The following is a 19403-nucleotide window of genomic DNA, read 5'->3' as shown; positions in this document are numbered from 1 at the left end:
TAATACTTCCGTGTGTACTTGACTGGCGTCACGACGGAGCCACAACGGACGTGCGGAATTTGAAATAACGGAACGTCTCCAAGAAAGAAAGTTCCCGAAATACCGCCAAAACTGTGCAGGAAAGCGCAACAATTTAATAAACAACCGCCATGTCCATCTAATACTTGCCTGCTCATTAATGGATAAGATTGTGTTTAGAAGTTTATAACTATCTACTGACATCCTTTTTTTACACCATGCCAAAAAGACCTAGCAAACGAGGTGCAGGATGGTCTAAAAGGACTAACCAAAAGAGTCATCGAAAAGCACCAAAGGGGAAAGGGGAACAAGTGACTCCAGAAGAAAGAGCTGAACGTCTCAACTATTACCGTGAAACAATACAAATCCAAAGGGATAAAGAGAAGGGAGATGAAAGAACTGAAAGAATGGCTGACCTGCGGGCCAGATACCTGTATACAAGACGAAATGCACGACTCGCAAGGAGAAACCTTTCTGCTGATGTTGGTGAAATGACCAAGGTTTGCCCTCAGCGTGCCACGGGTAGTCTTAGTTTTATTTAATTCCATAATGAAAAGACACATTAAATGAAGGAGTTTAAGAAGGAACTGCAGATGCTGGAAAATTGAAGGTAGACAAGATGCTGGAGAAACTCAGCGGGTGCAGCAGCATCTATGGAGCGAAGGAAATGTAGGAGGGTCCAATTCCCTCTCTAGATGCTGCTTGACCCACTGATTTTCTCCAGCATGTTTTTTGCTCAAGATTGTTGCATCTGCAGTTCCTAGCTTAACATATTGATTGTAATGGCAATTTCTTAACTTTCCAATGTCCAATTTTTAATTGCCTTTACTACTCTGGGATGTGTTAGAGAAGTAGTTTACGCACTCGCAGATAGCAAAAATGAATCTTCCAGTTGTTGTTTCTTGATTAATTGGTCTTTTATTGAAATAATACAAAACAAAGATATAATTCATATAACTTTTCATTCTTACTAACTGTTTCATCCGTGTTGTGTGAGAGTGTGGCGTCTTTTTTTTACAATACAATACAATTTTTTTTACAATACAATTCAATTTATTGTCATTTGGACCCCTTGAGGTCCAAACGAAATGTCGTTTCTGCAGCCATACATTACAAAGAAATAGACCCAAGACACAACATAATTTACATAAACATCCATCACATTGCTGTGATGGAAGGCCAAAAAAACTTGTGGTCTTGTGGTAGTGTCTTCTTGTAAGAGTGGTGAAAAACTTGTCCCAACCATCACTCGAGGCTAAACGGACTCCCAATCCCTGCGGCAACGCTAGCCTCCTCCGATGTTGACGCACCCATCTTCGTATATAATCCTGCCAACAAACATACCAAAAAGATAAAACTAGAAATATCTAGACATGGCTATAATATACGAACAGTAACTAACTTAAGCATAAATGGCTCCTACCTGATGTTTTGGAATATCATGTTGATGGTGGACAAAAGATTTGTGTTCAGTAGCGATGCTTTTACCCAATTTTACAGTATATGTGGAATTCTGTTTCGAAACACAAGAAGCGGCAGATGTTGAAATCCTGAGCAAAACACAAAGTGCTGGGGAAACTCAACAGGTCAGGCAACATCTGGAAATATCTGTCTTGGAAATATCATCTTCATGGGGCCTAAATCGTGGGATTAAAGCACTATATGGGGCACCTTCAAACACTGAAATCCTTATAGTGAAGAAGGTGGCTCACCACCACCTTCTCGAGAGGTAATTAGAGATGATCAATAAATAGAGCCATAGACTTGTTCAGCACAAAAATAATCCTATCGGCCCACCTTGTCCATGCTGACCAAGTTGGCACATGAGGCAAAAGAAGGGCCTCGACCCAAAACACTACCTATTCCTTTTCTCCAGAGATGCTGCCTGACCCACTGAGTTACTACAGCATTTTGTATTTATCTTTGGCATATTAGGCTGGACCCATTTGCATGCCATTGGGCCGTAGCCATCTAAACACTTCCTTTCCAACACAGTTTCTGGAAAGACAAGTACATTTAAAAAAAAATGCAAACGGGACCACTGATTAGAGGAGCTGAATAGTCATGTAAGTCCACGGCCATATGGTTACTTCTGGATCTCCTCCTCAGACCCACGGCCATTCCCCACCACCATTGATTGATTAGGTAGGACCACATCTATTCAGGTAAAAAACCATAGACCACCTCCATAGCACAATTGGTTCATTCTACTTTTAAATGAGAGAAAAACCACTGATCCAGCTTAGTGTTGTACAATAATTCATAATCGCAAGCCTGTAAAACTGTTGACAATGAATTTCTTTGCATCCTTTGCCAAGATTTGCAAATACTGGCCCGGCGCTTACAAAGTTACAAATCCCCCTCCCCTCTCGCACCAGTTCCCTTTGTTCTTCCCCCCTCCCTCCCGGCGGTCCCCCATGCCGCCGCGGTTGTCCCTTGTTCTTCCCCCTCCCTTACAGCTGTCCCCACATGCTGGGTCCCCCATTGTCCATTGTTCTTCACGGCACAGAGGCGTGGCGGTAGAGTTGCTGCCTTACAGTGCCAGAGACCTGGGTTCAATCCTGAAAACGGGTACTGTCTGTACACAGATCATACATTCTCCCTGTGACCGCGTGGCATTTCTCCAGATGCTTGGGTTTCCTCTCACACTCCAAAGACGTGTAGGTTTGTCAGTTAATTTAACTTTGGTAACATTTGTAAATCGTCCCTAATGTGTAGAATAGTGCCAGAGTACAGGGATCGCTGGTTGGCACGGACTCGGTGGACCGAAGGGCCAGTTTCCGCGCTGTATCTCTATACTACAGAAGTCTGTGGATGTCGTTAATGGTTATTTTGAAGACAGAGGTTGACTGATTCTGGATTAGTTTGAGTGCCTGGGGTTGTGGGGAAAATGGGGTTGAGAGGAAAAGATAGATCAGCCATGTAACAATGTGTGAGAACTGCAGAGGGCACTGCCTCAAAGGGTGGCGGAGGCAGGTTCTCTGGATGTTTCAAAGAGAGAGCTAGATAGGGCTCTTAAAAATAGCGGAGTCAGGGGATATGGGGAGAAGGCAGGAACGGGGTACTGATTGGGGATGATCAGGTATGATTACATCAAATGGCGGTGCTGGCTCGAATGGCCTATTCCTGCACCTATTGTCTATTGTTAGTCTGAAGAAGGGTTTCGGCCCGAAACGTTGCCTATTTCCTTCGCTCCATAGATGCTGCTGCACCCGCTGAGTTTCTCCAGCTTTTTTTGTGTACCGTCTATTGTTAGATGCTTGTTTAAATTGGTGGAGTAGACTTGATGGGCCGATTGGCCTAATTCTGCTCCTCTTGCTAATGAACAAGACTGAGCCTCAGCGAGAACTCCTGCCCAGTCGTCCCTTGCACCCCATTGGAGGAAAGCCATCCTGGGTCTGTAATACCATTGGTCCATCGTATCGTCAGTCACACACTCTAATTCCGCCTTCTTTAGCGTCATCAGCCTATCAGTGACATTTTCCGCCCTCCCTATTCATGCGATTGGCCGGGCCGACTGTCAATCAACCGCAGAGGCCAGGCCGAGGATGCCTTGATTGGCGGCTCATTTGGCCAATGGGTGTTGGCAACTGCCAGCTCTGCTTCACGGCCATTGGTGGGTTTCGTGGGCGTTGACGGAGCCGCCGGGCGCAGGTCCCGCCCCCACCGGGGCCCGAGCGCGGCGTCGCCCAACGGTCGCCCGCGGCCGCCACGATGGGGAGACCGAAGGGGGAGCAGAGGCCGCGGAAGCAGGTGAGCGGGTGGGCGTGCGAGAGGCCTGTGGCAGTGCCGGCAGCGGCCCGGCTCCCGACACCACAGCGCTAAACGCGCCCGGAGAGTGGTGGTTGGTGAGTGGGATAGGGAACGCGGAAGTGGTGGTGTGGGATGGGGTGGGGAGAGAGAGAGAGAAGACGGGAGGGGGAATCGGGCCGTGCAGGAGGAAGCCCGCTCGCCTCTGCCGTCCCCACCCCGCCTCCCAATGCTGACCCCCATCCCCTCTCAATACTGGCCCCCACCCCCTCGCATGTCTGGACCACCCACCCAATGCTGGCCCCCACCCCCTCGCAATGCTGACCCCCATCCCCTCTCAATACTGGCCCCCACCCCCTCGCATGTCTGGACCACCCACCCAATGCTGGCCCCCACCCCCTCGTAATACTGGCCCCCACCCCCTCGCAATGCTGGCCCCCACCCCCTCGCAATGCTGGCCCCCACCCCCTCGCAATGCTGGCCCCCACCCCCTCGCAATGCTGGCCCCCACCCCCTCGCAATGCTGGCCCCCACCCCCTCGCAATGCTGTCCCCCACCCCCTCGCATGTCTGGACAACCCACCCAATACTGGCCCCCACCCCCTCGCAATGCTGGCCCCCACCCCCTCGCAATGCTGGCCCCCACCCCCTCGCAATGCTGGCCCCAATCCCCTCGCAATGCTGCTCCCACCATCTCGCAGTGCTGGCCCACCCACCAAATGTTGGTCCCACCACCTCGCAAGGCTGGTCCCACCACCTTGCAATGCTGACCCCACACCCCCCATGCTGACCTCACCCCCGCGCAATGCTGGCCCACCCCTCAATGCTTTTCATTCATTGTTATTTGTCTCACTACATCATCGTCTATATCTCTTGTTTCACTTATCCCTAACTAGTCTGAAGCAGGGTCTCGACTTGAAACGTCACCCATTCCTTCTCTCCAGAGATGCTGCCTGTCCCGCTGAGTTACTCCAGCTTTTTATCTTTAGTTTAAACCAGCATCTGCAGTTCCTTCCTACACAGGTGTGTAGGTAAATTGGCTTGGTATAAATGTAAATTGTCCCTAGTGTGTACAGGATAGTGTTAATGTGCTGAAATTGCTGGTTGGTGCGGACTCTGTGGGCCAAAGGGTCTTTTCCGTGCTGTATCTCTAAAACTATACTAAAAACTGTGGAGTCAAAAGGATGATAATTATGGGTTGAGACCCTGAGAGACTGGATGGGTTCTGCAAATGTTCCTTGGGAGCAGAGGAGATTGAGTGTTGAGGTGTCACACTTTTTTAGGTTGGTTGTGTCAAGGAAGAGGATATCTGCATTTCAAAATGGACTACATTTCACTGGAGATTAAAATATTGTGGATCATATACAGGCAGTTGAGATTAGTTTATCTTGATAGAGGAGTTATCTTTAAGAGGGAGTTAGATGTGGCCCTTGTGGCTAAAGGGATCAGAGGGTATGGAGAGAAGGCAGGTACGGGATACTGAGTTGGATGATCAGCCATGATCATTGAATGGCCTACTCCTGCACCTATTTTCTATGTTTCTTTATTTCTATGATATCATGTTCCACACAGACATTGTGGTCTGAAGGGCCTCTTCCTGTGCTGTATTTTTATATTCTGAGAACACATGAAAAAATAAGGGTTAGACACCAGGCCCTTTAAACCTGCCCCATTATTCAATGTGATTCTGTCTGATCTCCCCATATCCCGTACAGCAGTTCCCATGGCCCTCAATTCTCAATCTTTCAACAAATTATCTATCTCTCTAAGGAACTCTCGTAATCTTGGCCTTCACAACTCACCCAAGATGGTGCCCAAGCCAGGCGACTTTCTGTGTGCTCGTCCCAGAAGCGGTTCTACAATCACACATTACAATCACTCCACTCTTTTAAACCTTTACTCCAACAGCAGCTTTTCTTACTTTAACTATGCTACTTTATTGGACTTTATCTTGCAATAAATGTTATTCCCTTTATACACTGTGGATGGCTCGAACAAAAGCTTTTCACTCAACCTTGGTACACATGACAATAAACTAAATTTCAACCAACATATATTTCCTACCCCGTGAGAAGAAATTCCTGCTCAACTCGGCTTTAGATGACTGCTCAGATGAATAAATGCAGTTATTTGGTGATGGACGTGGAAACCAAAGCAGACGCAACTGATGGATTCAGAAATTCAGGGGCGGCACAGTGGCGCAGAGGTAGAGTTGCTGCCTTACAGCGCTTGCAGCGCCAGTTTCTGACTACAGGAGCTGTCTATGGAGTTTGTACTGATCTCCTCGTGACCACGTGGGTTATTTCAGAAATCTTCGGTTTCCTCCCACACTCGAAAGACGTACAGGTCTGTAGGCTAATTGGCTTGGTATAAGTGTGAATTGTTCCTGGAGTGTGTAGGATAGTGTTAAGGTGCAGGGATCGCTGGTCAGTGAGACTTGTTGAGCCGAAAGGCCTGTTTCTGTGCTGTATCTCTAAACTAAACTAAAAATATTGTGGCCATTTACTACTGGTGAAGAAGGGAAGATAGGTGGTATTTAATTTCAACTTGTGGTCAGTGCTTTTTTTTTTATAGACCTAAAGGTGTAGCTGTTGGCCAAGTTCAATACTCAATACCCTGCTGATGAAGGCCAATGTACCAAAACCCTTCTTGATGACCCTATCTACCTATGACTCCTCTTTCAAGGAACTATGTACCACCCCTCATCCTCCTGCCTGGAATTGTCTTTAAAACTTTTTCAACTATTTAAATTACAGCAATCATCCATTGCCTCTAAAACTGCCCAACTGTACAGCAATTGGTTGTAAGCAGACCGTGAATTTAAAACTAATCTGAAAATTGATGAATGTGTCACAAACTAGGAATATCATACTACATAATTCTGTGGGTTAATAGGCAGTTCAACAACATACTCTCTGTATCTACTGTCTCTGAAATGCATAACTTGGAGTAGCAGGATGCTCATTTATAAATTCAGAGGGTATGCGTTGATTTGTTGGAACTTTTATGATGGTACAATCTCTTTTCAAAGTCTTAATACATATGATCCGTTGATCATCGATTCATACAGCACAGAAACAATGCCCTTTGGCCCAACATTCATATTGACCAAGCACTCATTGTACCAGTCCTACACTAATCCCATTTTGTTTAATTCTCCTCACATTCCATTCAATCCCAGCCAGGTTCTACTACACATCTGTAGAAGACTTCTGAAGAACATCTGAAGAGTCTGAACAGTGTCTCAAGAAGGGTCATGACCCGAAACGTCACCCATACCTTATGTCCAGAGATGCTGCATGTCCCGCTGAGTTTCTCCAGCACTTTGTATCTATCTTCGGTTTAAACCAGCATCTGCAGTTCCTCCCTACACATTTTGATAACCACACACCTGTGTACTAGGGGCAACATACAGCTTCCAAATATCCCAGCCACCTGCACGTCTTTGGAATGTGGGAGGACACCGGAGCACCTGGGAGAAACCAACACTGAGAATGTGCAAACCCCACACGAACACTACTGAACCCTGGGTCTCTGGAGCTGCAAAATAGCAGCTCAAACAGCTCCCCTACTCTACCACCCCGTTATCGCCTTCATAGTGAGCCTGGAAATGATTGTAGAGGCGTTCTCAACATTTCCAGTAATGAACAGTGGACATGAATATCTCAGAGGGCTTGGAAAAGAATAGTTGGTGAAATTTGGCGGGGCCTCAGCATAGAAAAGGATCGGAGAAGATTAGATCGAGTTAATGTGAACAAGTAGTTAATTTGACGGAGGACACAAATCTAAGATTGGTAGTTTGCAGAACCTGTGTCCTCGAGAACAAAGCAAGAGCAGTTTACAGCCATTAGACCTCTCAGGTTGGCTTTGGACCTTTTTGCTATGCCCCCGTGGTGCTTTTCCCAATGGATTTCAACTTCCGCAGATTAAGTTTGAGAATATTTCCTGTTATTTTGGGAAAAAGTAAATCCTGCACGCCACCCAGCTGATGAAATAGTTACTGCCTCAACATGACAAAATCGCTTTTGAAGTTTCATTAAGACAGAAGAAGAGAAGACTGAACATCATTTATTCGTGGAGACACGAGGAGATGCAGATGCTGGAATCTTGAGCAAAACACTTAAGTGGTGGATTAACTCAACTGGTCAGGATCCTTACCTGCTGAGTTACTCTGGCATTCTATCTTTCATTAATACTTTATCCAGGAGTTGTGTAATTGTGTATTCAATACTTTATCCAGGAGTTGTGCTCTCTTGCACCTATTTTCTATTGACCTATGCCGCTCTTCAAGGTAATAATTGATGTCACAGGGTCGTACAGCTATTCGGTCCAACTCGCCCACAACGACCAACATGTCCCATCTACACGTTCCTACACCAGTACACTAGCGTTTAGCCCATATTCCTCTAAACATATCCTATCCATGTACCTATCCAAATGTTTCCTGAAAGTTGCAATAGCACCTACCTCAACTACCTCCTCTGGCTGCTCGTTCCAGACACCCACCCTTTCTGTAAAAAAGTTACCCCTTAGGTTCCAACTAAGTCTTTTCCCCCATCACCATAACCTATGTTTTCTGATTCTTGATTCCCCTTCTTTTAGCAAGAGACTCTGTGCGTTTACCCGATCTATTCCTCGCATGATTTTGTACACCTCTATAAGATCACCCCTCATCCTCCTGCGCTCCAAGGAATAGAATCCTAGCCTACTCAACCTCCCTATAGTTCAGGCACTCAAGTCTTGGCAATATCTTCATAAATAATTTCTGCACCCTTTCCATCTTGACAATATCTTTCCTATAACATGGTGTCCTGAACTGAACACAATACTCCAAATGTGGCCCCAGCAACATAACCTCCCAACTTCTATGCTCAATACTCTGACTGATGAAGGGGAATGTACCGAAAGCCTTTTTGACCAATTCTTTTCCATCTACTTGTGACACCACTTTCAAGAAATCCTGTGTCTCTCATGTTCCAAACTGGTGGAGGATGCATCCAGCAGATTCTGTGATCAACTCAAACCACATTCTTGCCACGAAACAATTACAATGGGCCACAGTTCAATGCTTACTATCGGTTTTGAGGCAAAGGTGTTACAGCACATGGGCCATTTAAAATTAAGGATGGAGCTAGGATAACTTTGAGGCTTTTGTTTCAAATTATACAAAGGACACATTTCTAAGCCTACAGTACGCATTGATCAGTGGTCCCTTGTAATGGCACAGTGGTTTGTATTTAATGCCACAGGTGGCTCTTACTATTCATCCTGCCATGTACAACAAGAATGAGTAATCGCGCTCATAGAAAACAAACAATTGGAGACACTAATTGCTATTGGCAAGATTCCTCACTGTTTGTTAAGTTTAAAAAGTCTGCTGGGGTAGTGTGTCTGCTGGGGTAGTGAGTGGGCATGGGGGGTGGTGTTGGACAGAAAGGAATTTCCAGCATTTACACAACTCACTCTTATTCTGGTACAAGCTTGGGTTGGGTGCAAACTATCTCTGTATGAATAATCAAAATAGAATATAACAGACAGTGTAACACAGGAACAAGCCCTTTAGCCCACTGTCACATTATATTAAACAAAATTAGCGTTTAGACTTTAGAAATGCAGTGTAGAAACAGGCCATTTAGCCCAAAGAGTCCGTGTTGAACAGAGATCCCCGTACACTAGCATTATCTATACACTAGGGAAAATTTAAAGTTTTACCAAAGCCAGTTAGCCTACAAACCTGTTGTCTTTGGAGTGTGGGAGGAAACTGGAGCACGCAGAGAAAACTCTGGAGGGGTGACTTTATTGAGGCGTACAAGGTCATGGGATGCTCGGTCTTTTACGGTCTGATATTACTGATTAATAATTTATTGTATTGATTATAGTATTAATCTTTGTGTGTTATTCCATATTTTTCATCTGTGGCAAGTAAGAATGTCATTGTTCCATTGCCAGTACATATGACAATGAAACACTCTTAGAAACAGAAAAATAGGTGCAGGAGTAGGCCATTCGGCCTTTCGAGCCAGCACTGCCATTCAATATGATCATGGCTGATCATCTAAAATCAGTACTCAGTTCCTGCTTTTTCACCATAATCCCTTGATTCTTTTAGCCCGAAGAGCTTAAATCTAATTCTCTCTTGAAAACATCCAGTGATTTGGGCACCACTGCCTTCTGTGGCAGAGAATTCCACAGATTCACAAATCTGGATGAAAAGGTTTTTCCTCATCTCAGTCCTAAATGGCTTACTACCCCTTATTCTTAAACTGTGACCCCTGGTTCTGGATTCCCCAACGTCGGGAACATATTTCCTGCAACTAACCTGTCTAATCCGTTAAGAATTTTATATGTTTTTATAAAGCTGGCCAAGAATATAAAGGAGGATAGTGAAAGCTTATTTAGGTATGTGAAGAGGAAAAAAATAGTTAAGACCAATGTTGGTCCCTTGAAGACAGAAACAGGTGAATTTGTTATGGGGAACAAGGAAATGGCAGACGAGTTGAACAGGTACTTTGGATCTGTCTTCACTAAGGAAGTCATAAACAATCTCCCAGATATACTAGTGGCCAGAGGACCTAGGGTGACAGGGGAACTGAGGGAAATTCACATTAGGCAGGAAATGGTGTTGGGTAGACTGATGGGACTGAAGGTTGATAAATCCCCAGAGCCTGATGGTCTGCATCCCATTCTTAAGTGGCTCTAGAAATCGCGGACGCATTGGTGATCATTTTCCCATGTTCTATATATTCACGATCAGTCCCTGTGGATTGGAGTGTAGCTAATGTTATCCCACTTTTTAAAAACAGGCGGGAGAGAAAACGGAATTATAGACCAGTTAGCCTGACATCAGTGGTGTGGAAGATGCTGGAGTCAATTATAGAAGATGAAATAGCGGCACCTTTAGGATAGCAGTAACAGGATCGGTCCGAGTCAGCATGGATTTACGAAGGGGAAATCATGCTTGACCAATCTTCTGCCATTTTTTGAGGATGTAACTAGGAAAATGAACATGGGAGAGATGTAATGTTCCTGGACTTTCAGAAAGCAATTGATAAGGTCCCACATAGGAGATTAGTGGGCAAAATTAGAGCACATGGTATTGGGGGTAGTGTACTGACATGAATAGAAAATTGGTTGGCAGACAGGAAACAAAGCGTAGGGATTAACGGGTCCCTTTCAGAATGGCAGGCAGTGACTAGTGGGGTACCGCAAGGCTCAGTACTGGGACCGCAGCTATTTACAATATACATTAATGATTTAGATGAAGGGATTAAAAGTAACATTAGCTAATTTGCAGATTACACAAAGCAGAGTGGCAGTGTGAACTGTGAAGAGGATGCTATGAGGATGCAGGGTGACTTGGACAGGTTGGGTGAGTGGGCAGATGCAGTTTAAGTGGATAAATGTGAGGTTATCCACTTTGGTGGCATAAACAGGAAGGCTAATTATTATCTGAATGGCGTCAAGTTGGGAAAAGGGAAAGTACAACGGGATCTGGGGATCTCGACCCGAAATGTCACCTTTTCCTTTTCTCCAGCGATGTTGCTTGACCCGCTGGGTTATGCTAGCTTTTTGTGTCTGTCTTCAGCACGCTGGTAAACCTCTTCTACACCCTCGGCGCAGCTTTCCACATCCTTCCTGTAAAGGGGCAAGCAGAATTACACATAACCACACTCAAATGCAGCTTAACTTTGACTCTTTGTAATTCTCTCAGGTACGAAGCACAAAAGCACTTAGGTCATTACAGTTTGCTAATTCAGCCCGTCAGAAAACAGAGTTCACTCCAGGAACCAGTCGAAGAGAGAAACGGAAGCTTCAAGCAAAACAGCCGAGTCAGTCGAATGCAGACAGGTAACATTAACCGTCCGCATCGGTCCGCTTAACCAACCTGATCTCCCGGTGGCTCAGTACTTCAACTCCCCCTCCCATTACGAATCCGACCTCTCTGTCCTGGGCCTCCTCCATGGCCAGAGTGAGCACCATCAGAAATTGGAGGAGCAGCACCTCGTATTCCGCTTGGGCAGTCTGCACCCTAGCGGCATAAACATTGAATTCTCCCATTTCCGGTAGCCCTTGCTGTCTCCTCCCCTTCTCAGCTCTCCCTCGGCCCTCGGGCTCCTCCTCTTCCTTTCTTCTCCCCGCCCCCCCACCCCACATCAGTCTGAAGAAGGGTTTCGGCCCAAAACATTGCCTATTTCCTTCGCTCCATAGATGCTGCTGCACCCGCTGAGTTTCTCCAGCACTTTTGTCTACCGCAGACAGGTAACATACTTGTGGTGTGTGTGCATTTTTTTTTAACGCACTAAGGTACAATGGAACTGGTCTAGACCTGCTTGTGATGAAAGAAAATAATGCATTTGGATCTCACTCTGTAAATTAACGGTTGTTAAAGTGGTGGCTTTTAATGTGGGAAAGTTATTAATAGAACATCTGCAAATAATAGTACGAACCCTTGTCCTGAAATGTAGTCATTTATAGACATGATAAGAAGCTTTATAGCAAAGCTTTATAAAATGTTTATCAAGGCAAGATGTAGAGAACGATACAAAAAAATCTAATTTCCTTGCAGATATTTAGATATTCGAACCCGTCTGAAGAAGGGTTCCGACCCAAGTTGTCACCAATCCTTTTTCTTCAGAGATGCTGCCTGACACGCTGCATTACTCCAGCACTTAGTGTTTATTTTAGATATTTTAACAGGTACATAAAGTTTTAGAGGTATACTACACGACCCGTTGGGTTCCCGTTGCACACTGAGGGCAAACCTTCGTCATTTCACCAACATCAGCAGAAAGGTTTCTCCTTGCAAGCCGTGCATTTCGTCTTGTATCTCTGGCCCGCTGCTCATTCCTTCTGTTTTGCACTCTTTCTCGTAGATCTTTGAGACATTCAGTTCTTTCTTGTTACGTCTCTTGTTCACTTCTGATCCTTACTACTTCTCGACGTCTCTTTGCATAATTTCTTGACCATCCTGCAACTCCTTTGCTCCCTCTTTTTGGCATGATGTGATAAGGAGATAGATATTTATCAGGATGTAGATATTTATAAACATCTAAACAGTCAGTTGTTGTTGAAGAAGAACTCTATCTATAACTGCTATCTATTACTGCAATAATTACAGGAGTGGGATGCTTGGGAAGTGGACTATGTGTGTGGGGAAAGATCAAATAATTAAGCGATTCTAATGCATTAAGATTTAGAACATAGAGAAGGAAACAATGTGTCTAAGCAATAAAGTTAGCCAAATGTGTTCCAACATTTAAATTATTCAAAGAGAATTTTTCTTTAGAAGAATGAAAGAATCTTGTTTAAAATATGTAACATCCTTTTAGGACACGAGGTAGAGGCTGCTACCTCTGTCTGGGAAATATAGTTTCAGGTAAAGGCTTGACTTCTGGGGATTGAGATGAAACATTTTGTCTTTCAAAGAGTTGAGTATCTTTGGAATGTATTCCCTTGAGGCCCCTGGAGGCTTAGTTGAGAAATATATTCAAGATTGAGATCAATATATCTTTGGAAACAAGAGATACAGTGAAAATACCAGAAAGCCGAGTTGAGGTAGGATCAGTCATGCACTTATTGAATGGCAGGGCAGGTTCAAGGAATCATGTTAATCACTTCACTGTGTGGCTAACAATGAGATTAAATCAATATGTTTAAAATTCATTTTATGCAACACCACAATGCCATCTTGATATCCAGCTGCAGATGCAAAAGAAGAGATCTGCGTGAGGTTCAGTTAGGATTTGACGAAGACATGAATGAAAGAAATATAGCTTCAGAAAAAGTGCATCTTGTGCTTGTAGGGTCAATTGTTGTGCAGAACAATGTAGGCATTGTCTGCAGAACAGCTTCCCTTACAGGGTGTGAGTTTCATTTGCGTTTTGCTGAATTCTGCCCTTATGCAGGACACTGCATGTTTAGGTGGGCAAAGGCAGAGAGAGGGTGCAGAAAAGATTTAGCAGAGTGGATGAAGCACTTCAGGAGCACGGACAGAGTGGAGACACTGGGAGCTGAAGGCCAAGAAGTAATTTTGATGGAGCATTGTGGCGGTGAATAAAAACATGTTACTAGTGGCTGAGGGGTGAATAAGAATGGAGATGATTTGCAGAAGAATCGGGATACACGAGGATATCTTTCTTTCACACTGTGACTGTGGTCGGGAATCTGCGATCGGAAAGGTTGTGGAGACCTTGTTGATGGATCTTTGTGCCAAGAGAGCAGAAACTGCAAGACAGTGGGGAAAATCTGGGTAAATGGAGTGTCAGGATTGTGCACACTGGTATGGGCCCATTTGGCCTGCCTCGAATTAATCTTCTTTCCACTCAAGATTGTAGTTGTCCATAACTTCTTTGAAGTGTACTTCCTATCTGTGATACCAACCTTTGGAAGGACAAGGGCTGCATATGCACCTGGCCATCTCAAGATTCCCTACTAACTTGCACAATGTTCACTTCATTTTGACCCATAACAACCAAGCCAGAAAGTGTTGTTCACTAATCCAGTTTATATCTCTAGTCAAAGATATATACCTGCCTTATCGTAGGTGCAAGGTGTGTTCAATGGATAGGTTTCTGATGAGGCTGTTCTATAACGAAAAGTGGAGTAAGATTACTCCTGTACTTTATTAAAAAATGGACTGAGGAAAAATAAGATTCTGAGAGGGGTTGATAGGATGGTTATTGACAGGGCGGAACTGTTACGCATAGGTAGAGTAGCTGCCTTGTGGTGCCAGAAACCCGCATCGATCCTGACTATGAGTGCAGTCTGTATGGAGTTTGCACATTCTCCCTGTGACCACGTGGGTTTTCTCTGGGTGCCATCCTCATGGATTAAAGCCCGTCACGCTATTTGTTTGTATTCAGTTGTCCATAGGGGATCTTGGAGCCAAATTTAGTTTTCTTTTGGCAAGAGCAGTACCAATTTGACGATGACTGTTAATACACGTGGAGACAGCAGCAAGAAGCTATGTGTGAGTCCTGTTCACTGAGTCGTGCGTGAATCCTGATCTCTGAGGATAATTGGAATAAAAGGGTGGACTTTTTCACGACATTATATGTTCCCTGGATGATCAGAGCACTCAATGACTACAAGTTGAAGCTGAAGCAGGAGAGTAGGGGTGTACACTGACTGAAGGATACTCTTGGGTTCACATGAGAAACTTTTCAGACCTCATGTAGGCGGCCAATGTTGAAAGCTTGGCAACTTGAGTGCAAGTTGAATGGTGTGAAGGGGTTTATTGTATGAGGGATGGAGTACAAGAACAGTGAAGTCTTACTAGTTTGGTGAGACCACAGCCAGACCTCAGTTTAAAGAATATGTTTGCCTTGGAGACAGTGATGAAAATGTTTACATGATTGATTTCTGGAATTTTTGTGAAGAAAATTTTGGATGATTGGTCCAAATATCCCTGGGCTTTTCTGAAATTTATGAAAAGAGATCTTAATGAAATATAAAAGATTCTGTGGGAGCTTAACAGGACAGATGATTGTGGGGAATCTAGAATTAGCGAGTAAAGTCTTAGTAAAAGGATGGTCAGTTACTGAGATGAAGAATTTCTTTCCTCAGAGGGCTGAGAATTTTTTGTAACAAAATATTCCAAACCAGAGCTGGAGTTGTTGAATGACTGAGTATTTCCTAATATAAACACAAAACCCTGGAGTAACTCAGCGGGACGGGCAGCATCTCTGGAGAGAAGGCATGGGATGTTTCAGGTCGAGACCCTTCTTCAGACTCATTTCCCAAGCCAAATTAAGCACATGTTTGGATGTGGAGGAACTGAGAGATGTGGGGATTAGGCAGGAAAGTGCTGAGAACAGCCAATATCTCGTGGAATGGCAGACCAGACTTGAATATGAAAATACTCCTGTGTTTTATGTTCATCCTTGGGGAAGTTGTTCATTTTGTTTCAGTCTGCTTAAATTAGAGGCCGTAGATTGTCAGTACTTTCGAGTAGTTTTGGGAATGAGCGATATCTTGCTTCATACAAAATGGTAGGTTGAACGACAGTTTATGTGGTCAAATGAAATTGAGGCGTGGGGCAGATGCCAGACTTTGATTGCACAAATGCTCAAGGTGGGATGCTTTTCTTGTTTCTACAATGTATCTGACCTGAACCGTTGTCTATACCTTCACCGCCACAAATACTACCTGACCCATTCAATTCTTCCAGCACTTTATGTTTTGCTCAAGATTCCAGCATCCGCAATTACTTGCCGCTCTTTATTTCTCACTATGCTGATGTGTACATGGATGTTCAGACACGGTGGCGCAGCGATTGGGTTGCTGCCTTACAGCGCCATAGACCCGGGTTTGATCCTGACTATGGGTGCTTGTCTGTACGGAGTTTGTACGTTCTCCCAGTGACCTGCATGGGTGTTCTCCAAGATCTTCGGTTTCCTCCCACACTCCAAAGACGTACAAGTTTGTAGATTAATTGGCTTGGTACAAATGTGAATTGCCCCTACTATAAGATTGTGCTAGTGTATGGGGATCGCTGGTTGGCGTCAACTCGGTAGGCCGAAGAGCCTGTTTCCATACTGCATCTCTAAGCTAAACATGATGTTTGTGTTTGCAGGCAAACGATGCCCATGAAAAGTAAAGTTTACGACAGTCAAGGTGTCCTCATCGTCAGCAAACGGGACCGGTGTGATTGTTTGGACGAGGATTGTTTGGGCTGCTTCTACCCGTGCCCTAGCTGTGACTCCCAGAAATGTGGCATTGAATGCCGCTGTGATCGAAAGTGGTTGTACGAGCAAATTGAAGTAGAAGGCGGTGAAGTAATTCGCAATAAGAATGTGAACTAGGATGCTGAGGATTTTCAAATGATGACTTTTATTTATAAATTTAAAAAATGTGCCATTTTCTGATTGGAAATGTGACCTTGTAAAAGTGTTGACATTTGGTTGACACGTGATCCAAGGTACATTCCAGGAAAAAGAAATCTGTTGCAGAGCTTAAAAGATATACTTGCATATTTAAAATGATAATGTTAACAATTCAAATATATGATCAGCAGTGTTAAATGTTACGTGTGCTGTAAGTGCTAAATATTTTCTACACTTTATCTTACTCTTCCATTCAGTCAACTGATTTGAATTGTTGAATTCAATTTTTTTTAAAGCAATAATTTCTAACTTTAGTAAATTACTTTGAATTACTGGATAATTCAAAATCAGTACGGGGGAAAAAATGTATTTTGATTGTCAGGACTAAGTTGTATCCACCTTGGCTGTCGATAAAGCTTTTCCCTTCCATCATGGTGTGCTGGTGCATAATAAAGCTGCTGGATGCTATTTGTCTGATTTCTGGATAGAATGATTGATTTTTCTCCAGTTTCTGCCAAAGTGCACTATTTCCTTGCAACATTACCACCTTGCAACATTATTTCCTTGGAACATTAACATGTTGCAAGTTGGAGATTTCAAAAGTGCAAATCTCGGGAGATTTGACGTTATCAATCAACCTTGTATGTCTTGGAAGCTAATCATGTCTCGTGAGTTGGCACTTAATGATGTCAAATTGCCCTTGTCCACAGGTAAAGGAACGTGTGTGCGCATAGGCACGCACACCCACAAACACTCGCACGCACATACACATACACGCACACACACGCACTCAGTTTAGTAAAAGTTTTTTCATGGAACATGTTAATAGCTTTATTATGGAACTTGTGTTAAAGCCCAACGCTATTTGCTCTGAGAGAGCGATGATTAGCTGCTAAACCCTCGAACTGCCAACTTGAACCTGCTACCAGGTAGATACAATACTGGCATTTAAGAGGCTTTTAGATAGACACATGGATATGAAGGGATGTAGATCATGTGTATGCAGATGAGGTTAGTCTATCTTGGCATCATGTTTGGCACAGACATTGTGGGCCGAATGGTCTGTTCCTGTTCAATGCAAGCAGTTGGTCCAAGTGGTCTTGTGCTGTAAATGAGATGCACAAGAGGCTAAATTTGGTGGAGCTCTGAGTTCTTGGGCTGGAGAAGTTTGCAGAAGGAAGGGGGAGACTAAAGGGAATCCATAAACAAAGCCGAGAATGGTAAAATCAAAGTGTTCATGGACCCATGCCAGTAAACAGCCAGAGGCACAGAGATGTAAAAACGCACACCACTGGATTCAGGGATAGTTTCTTCCCAGCTGTTATCAGGCAACTGAACCATTCTATCAACAACTAGAGAGCAGACGTGAGCTACCATCTACCTCAATGGAGACCCTTGGACTATCTTTAATCAGACTCTACTGGACTTTATCTTGCACTATACATTATTCCCTTTATCCTATATCTGTACACTGTGGACAGCTGGATTGTAATCATGTATTGTCTTACAGCTGACTGGTTAGCATGCAACAAAAGCTTTTCACTGTACCCCGTAAACAATGGGGAAAAAAAGCTAGGTAGACAAAAAATTGTGGAGAAGCTCATCGGGTGAGGCAGCGTCTATGGATCTGACTCTATGCATCTACGGACAGAAGGAATTGGCGATGTTTCGGGCCGAGACCCTTCTTCAGTCTGAAGAAGCGTCTCGACCCAAAACGTCGCCTATTCCTTCTCTCCATAGATGCTGCCTCATCCGCTGAGTTTCTCCAACATTTTTTGTCTACCTTCGATTTTTCCAGCGTCTGCAGTTCTTTCTTAAACGAAAAAAAAAACGCTGATGATGGATAACCAGAACTTGGTGTAAATTTAAATATTGGGGTTGATGTTTTCGATTAACTCTGTGGAACGAAGGATAGAAGGCAGACTTACCAAGTGAACATTGGAATTCTCTGGCTCATTTATTCCTGATGCTGGGATTGGTATAACGGGGCTGGTTAGGTTACAAGAATATAAAGTAGAATTTAAGATTTCCCGTGCTCGTTTAATAACTTTTAATTAATTTCCAATGCAGTTTTTAAACAGAATATGGCAGGCAGCACAGCCATTGCAACATAATTGTAGAAGAACACCTGGCTTAGTGTTCTTCGCTGGAGTAACTCAGCAGGTCAGACAACATCTCTGGAGAACATGGATAGGTGACGTTTCCGTTCAAGTCTCTTCTAAAAATGTACGTTTCGGGTCAGAACACACTCAGTGGGCTGAAGGGCCTGTTTCCGCGCTGTATCTCTAAACCAAGCTAAACTAACCTAAAAGTAAGAGTTAGAGTTAGTGACATACAGCACAGAAACAGAAGGGTCCAAGCCCGAAATGTCACCTATCCACGTTGTCCAGAAATGCTGCCTGACCCGATCTGCTGTTACTCCAGCACTTATTTCCACTTGATGTGTGACAGCATTGTAGTTACATGAGTGCTCACTAGGTGTCAGTAAAGCATTTAAATTTAAGGAGATACACATAGCATCGATATAGAAAGTCTAACCTCACTGTCTAAATACCCCACTGTGCATTAATTCTTATCAAATGAGAATGCGATTAACTAGTTCCTCCAACTGACATGGAGTGAGGGATGAATATTGGTTATCTCTGCTGTTTTTGGAACAGCGCCTTTGGATCTTTAACCTGTGAGAGGGCGATGTAGTCCTCAGTTCAACATCTCCAACTAAACTCCAAACTCCATTGTACTAGGGATTTGGGGCTTTGTTTTGCTTTTAGTACAAATTAAGTTTTTAAAACATTTATTTCAAAAAATATTA

At 44.0% G+C, this 19403-nt stretch overlaps 1 protein-coding gene across 1 annotated transcript; it reads left to right on the top strand.

Moving 5' to 3' along the window:
* Positions 1 to 3575: 3575 nt before the first annotated feature.
* LOC116984389 (ADP ribosylation factor like GTPase 14 effector protein) lies at positions 3576 to 17068 on the top strand (the record flags this gene model as incomplete). Its single annotated transcript, XM_033038546.1, has 3 exons — positions 3576 to 3866; positions 11479 to 11615; positions 16342 to 17068. Coding segments are annotated over 3 exons (657 nt in total), but the record flags the coding sequence as incomplete, so codon positions are not given.
* Positions 17069 to 19403: the final 2335 nt, after the last annotated feature.

This window comes from Amblyraja radiata, chromosome 20 (genome assembly GCF_010909765.2).
Source record: "Amblyraja radiata isolate CabotCenter1 chromosome 20, sAmbRad1.1.pri, whole genome shotgun sequence".
NCBI classification, from domain to species: Eukaryota; Metazoa; Chordata; class Chondrichthyes; order Rajiformes; family Rajidae; genus Amblyraja; species Amblyraja radiata.
The sequence above is the reverse complement of the archived record's forward strand: the minus strand, read 5'-3'. Positions and strand labels throughout refer to the sequence as shown.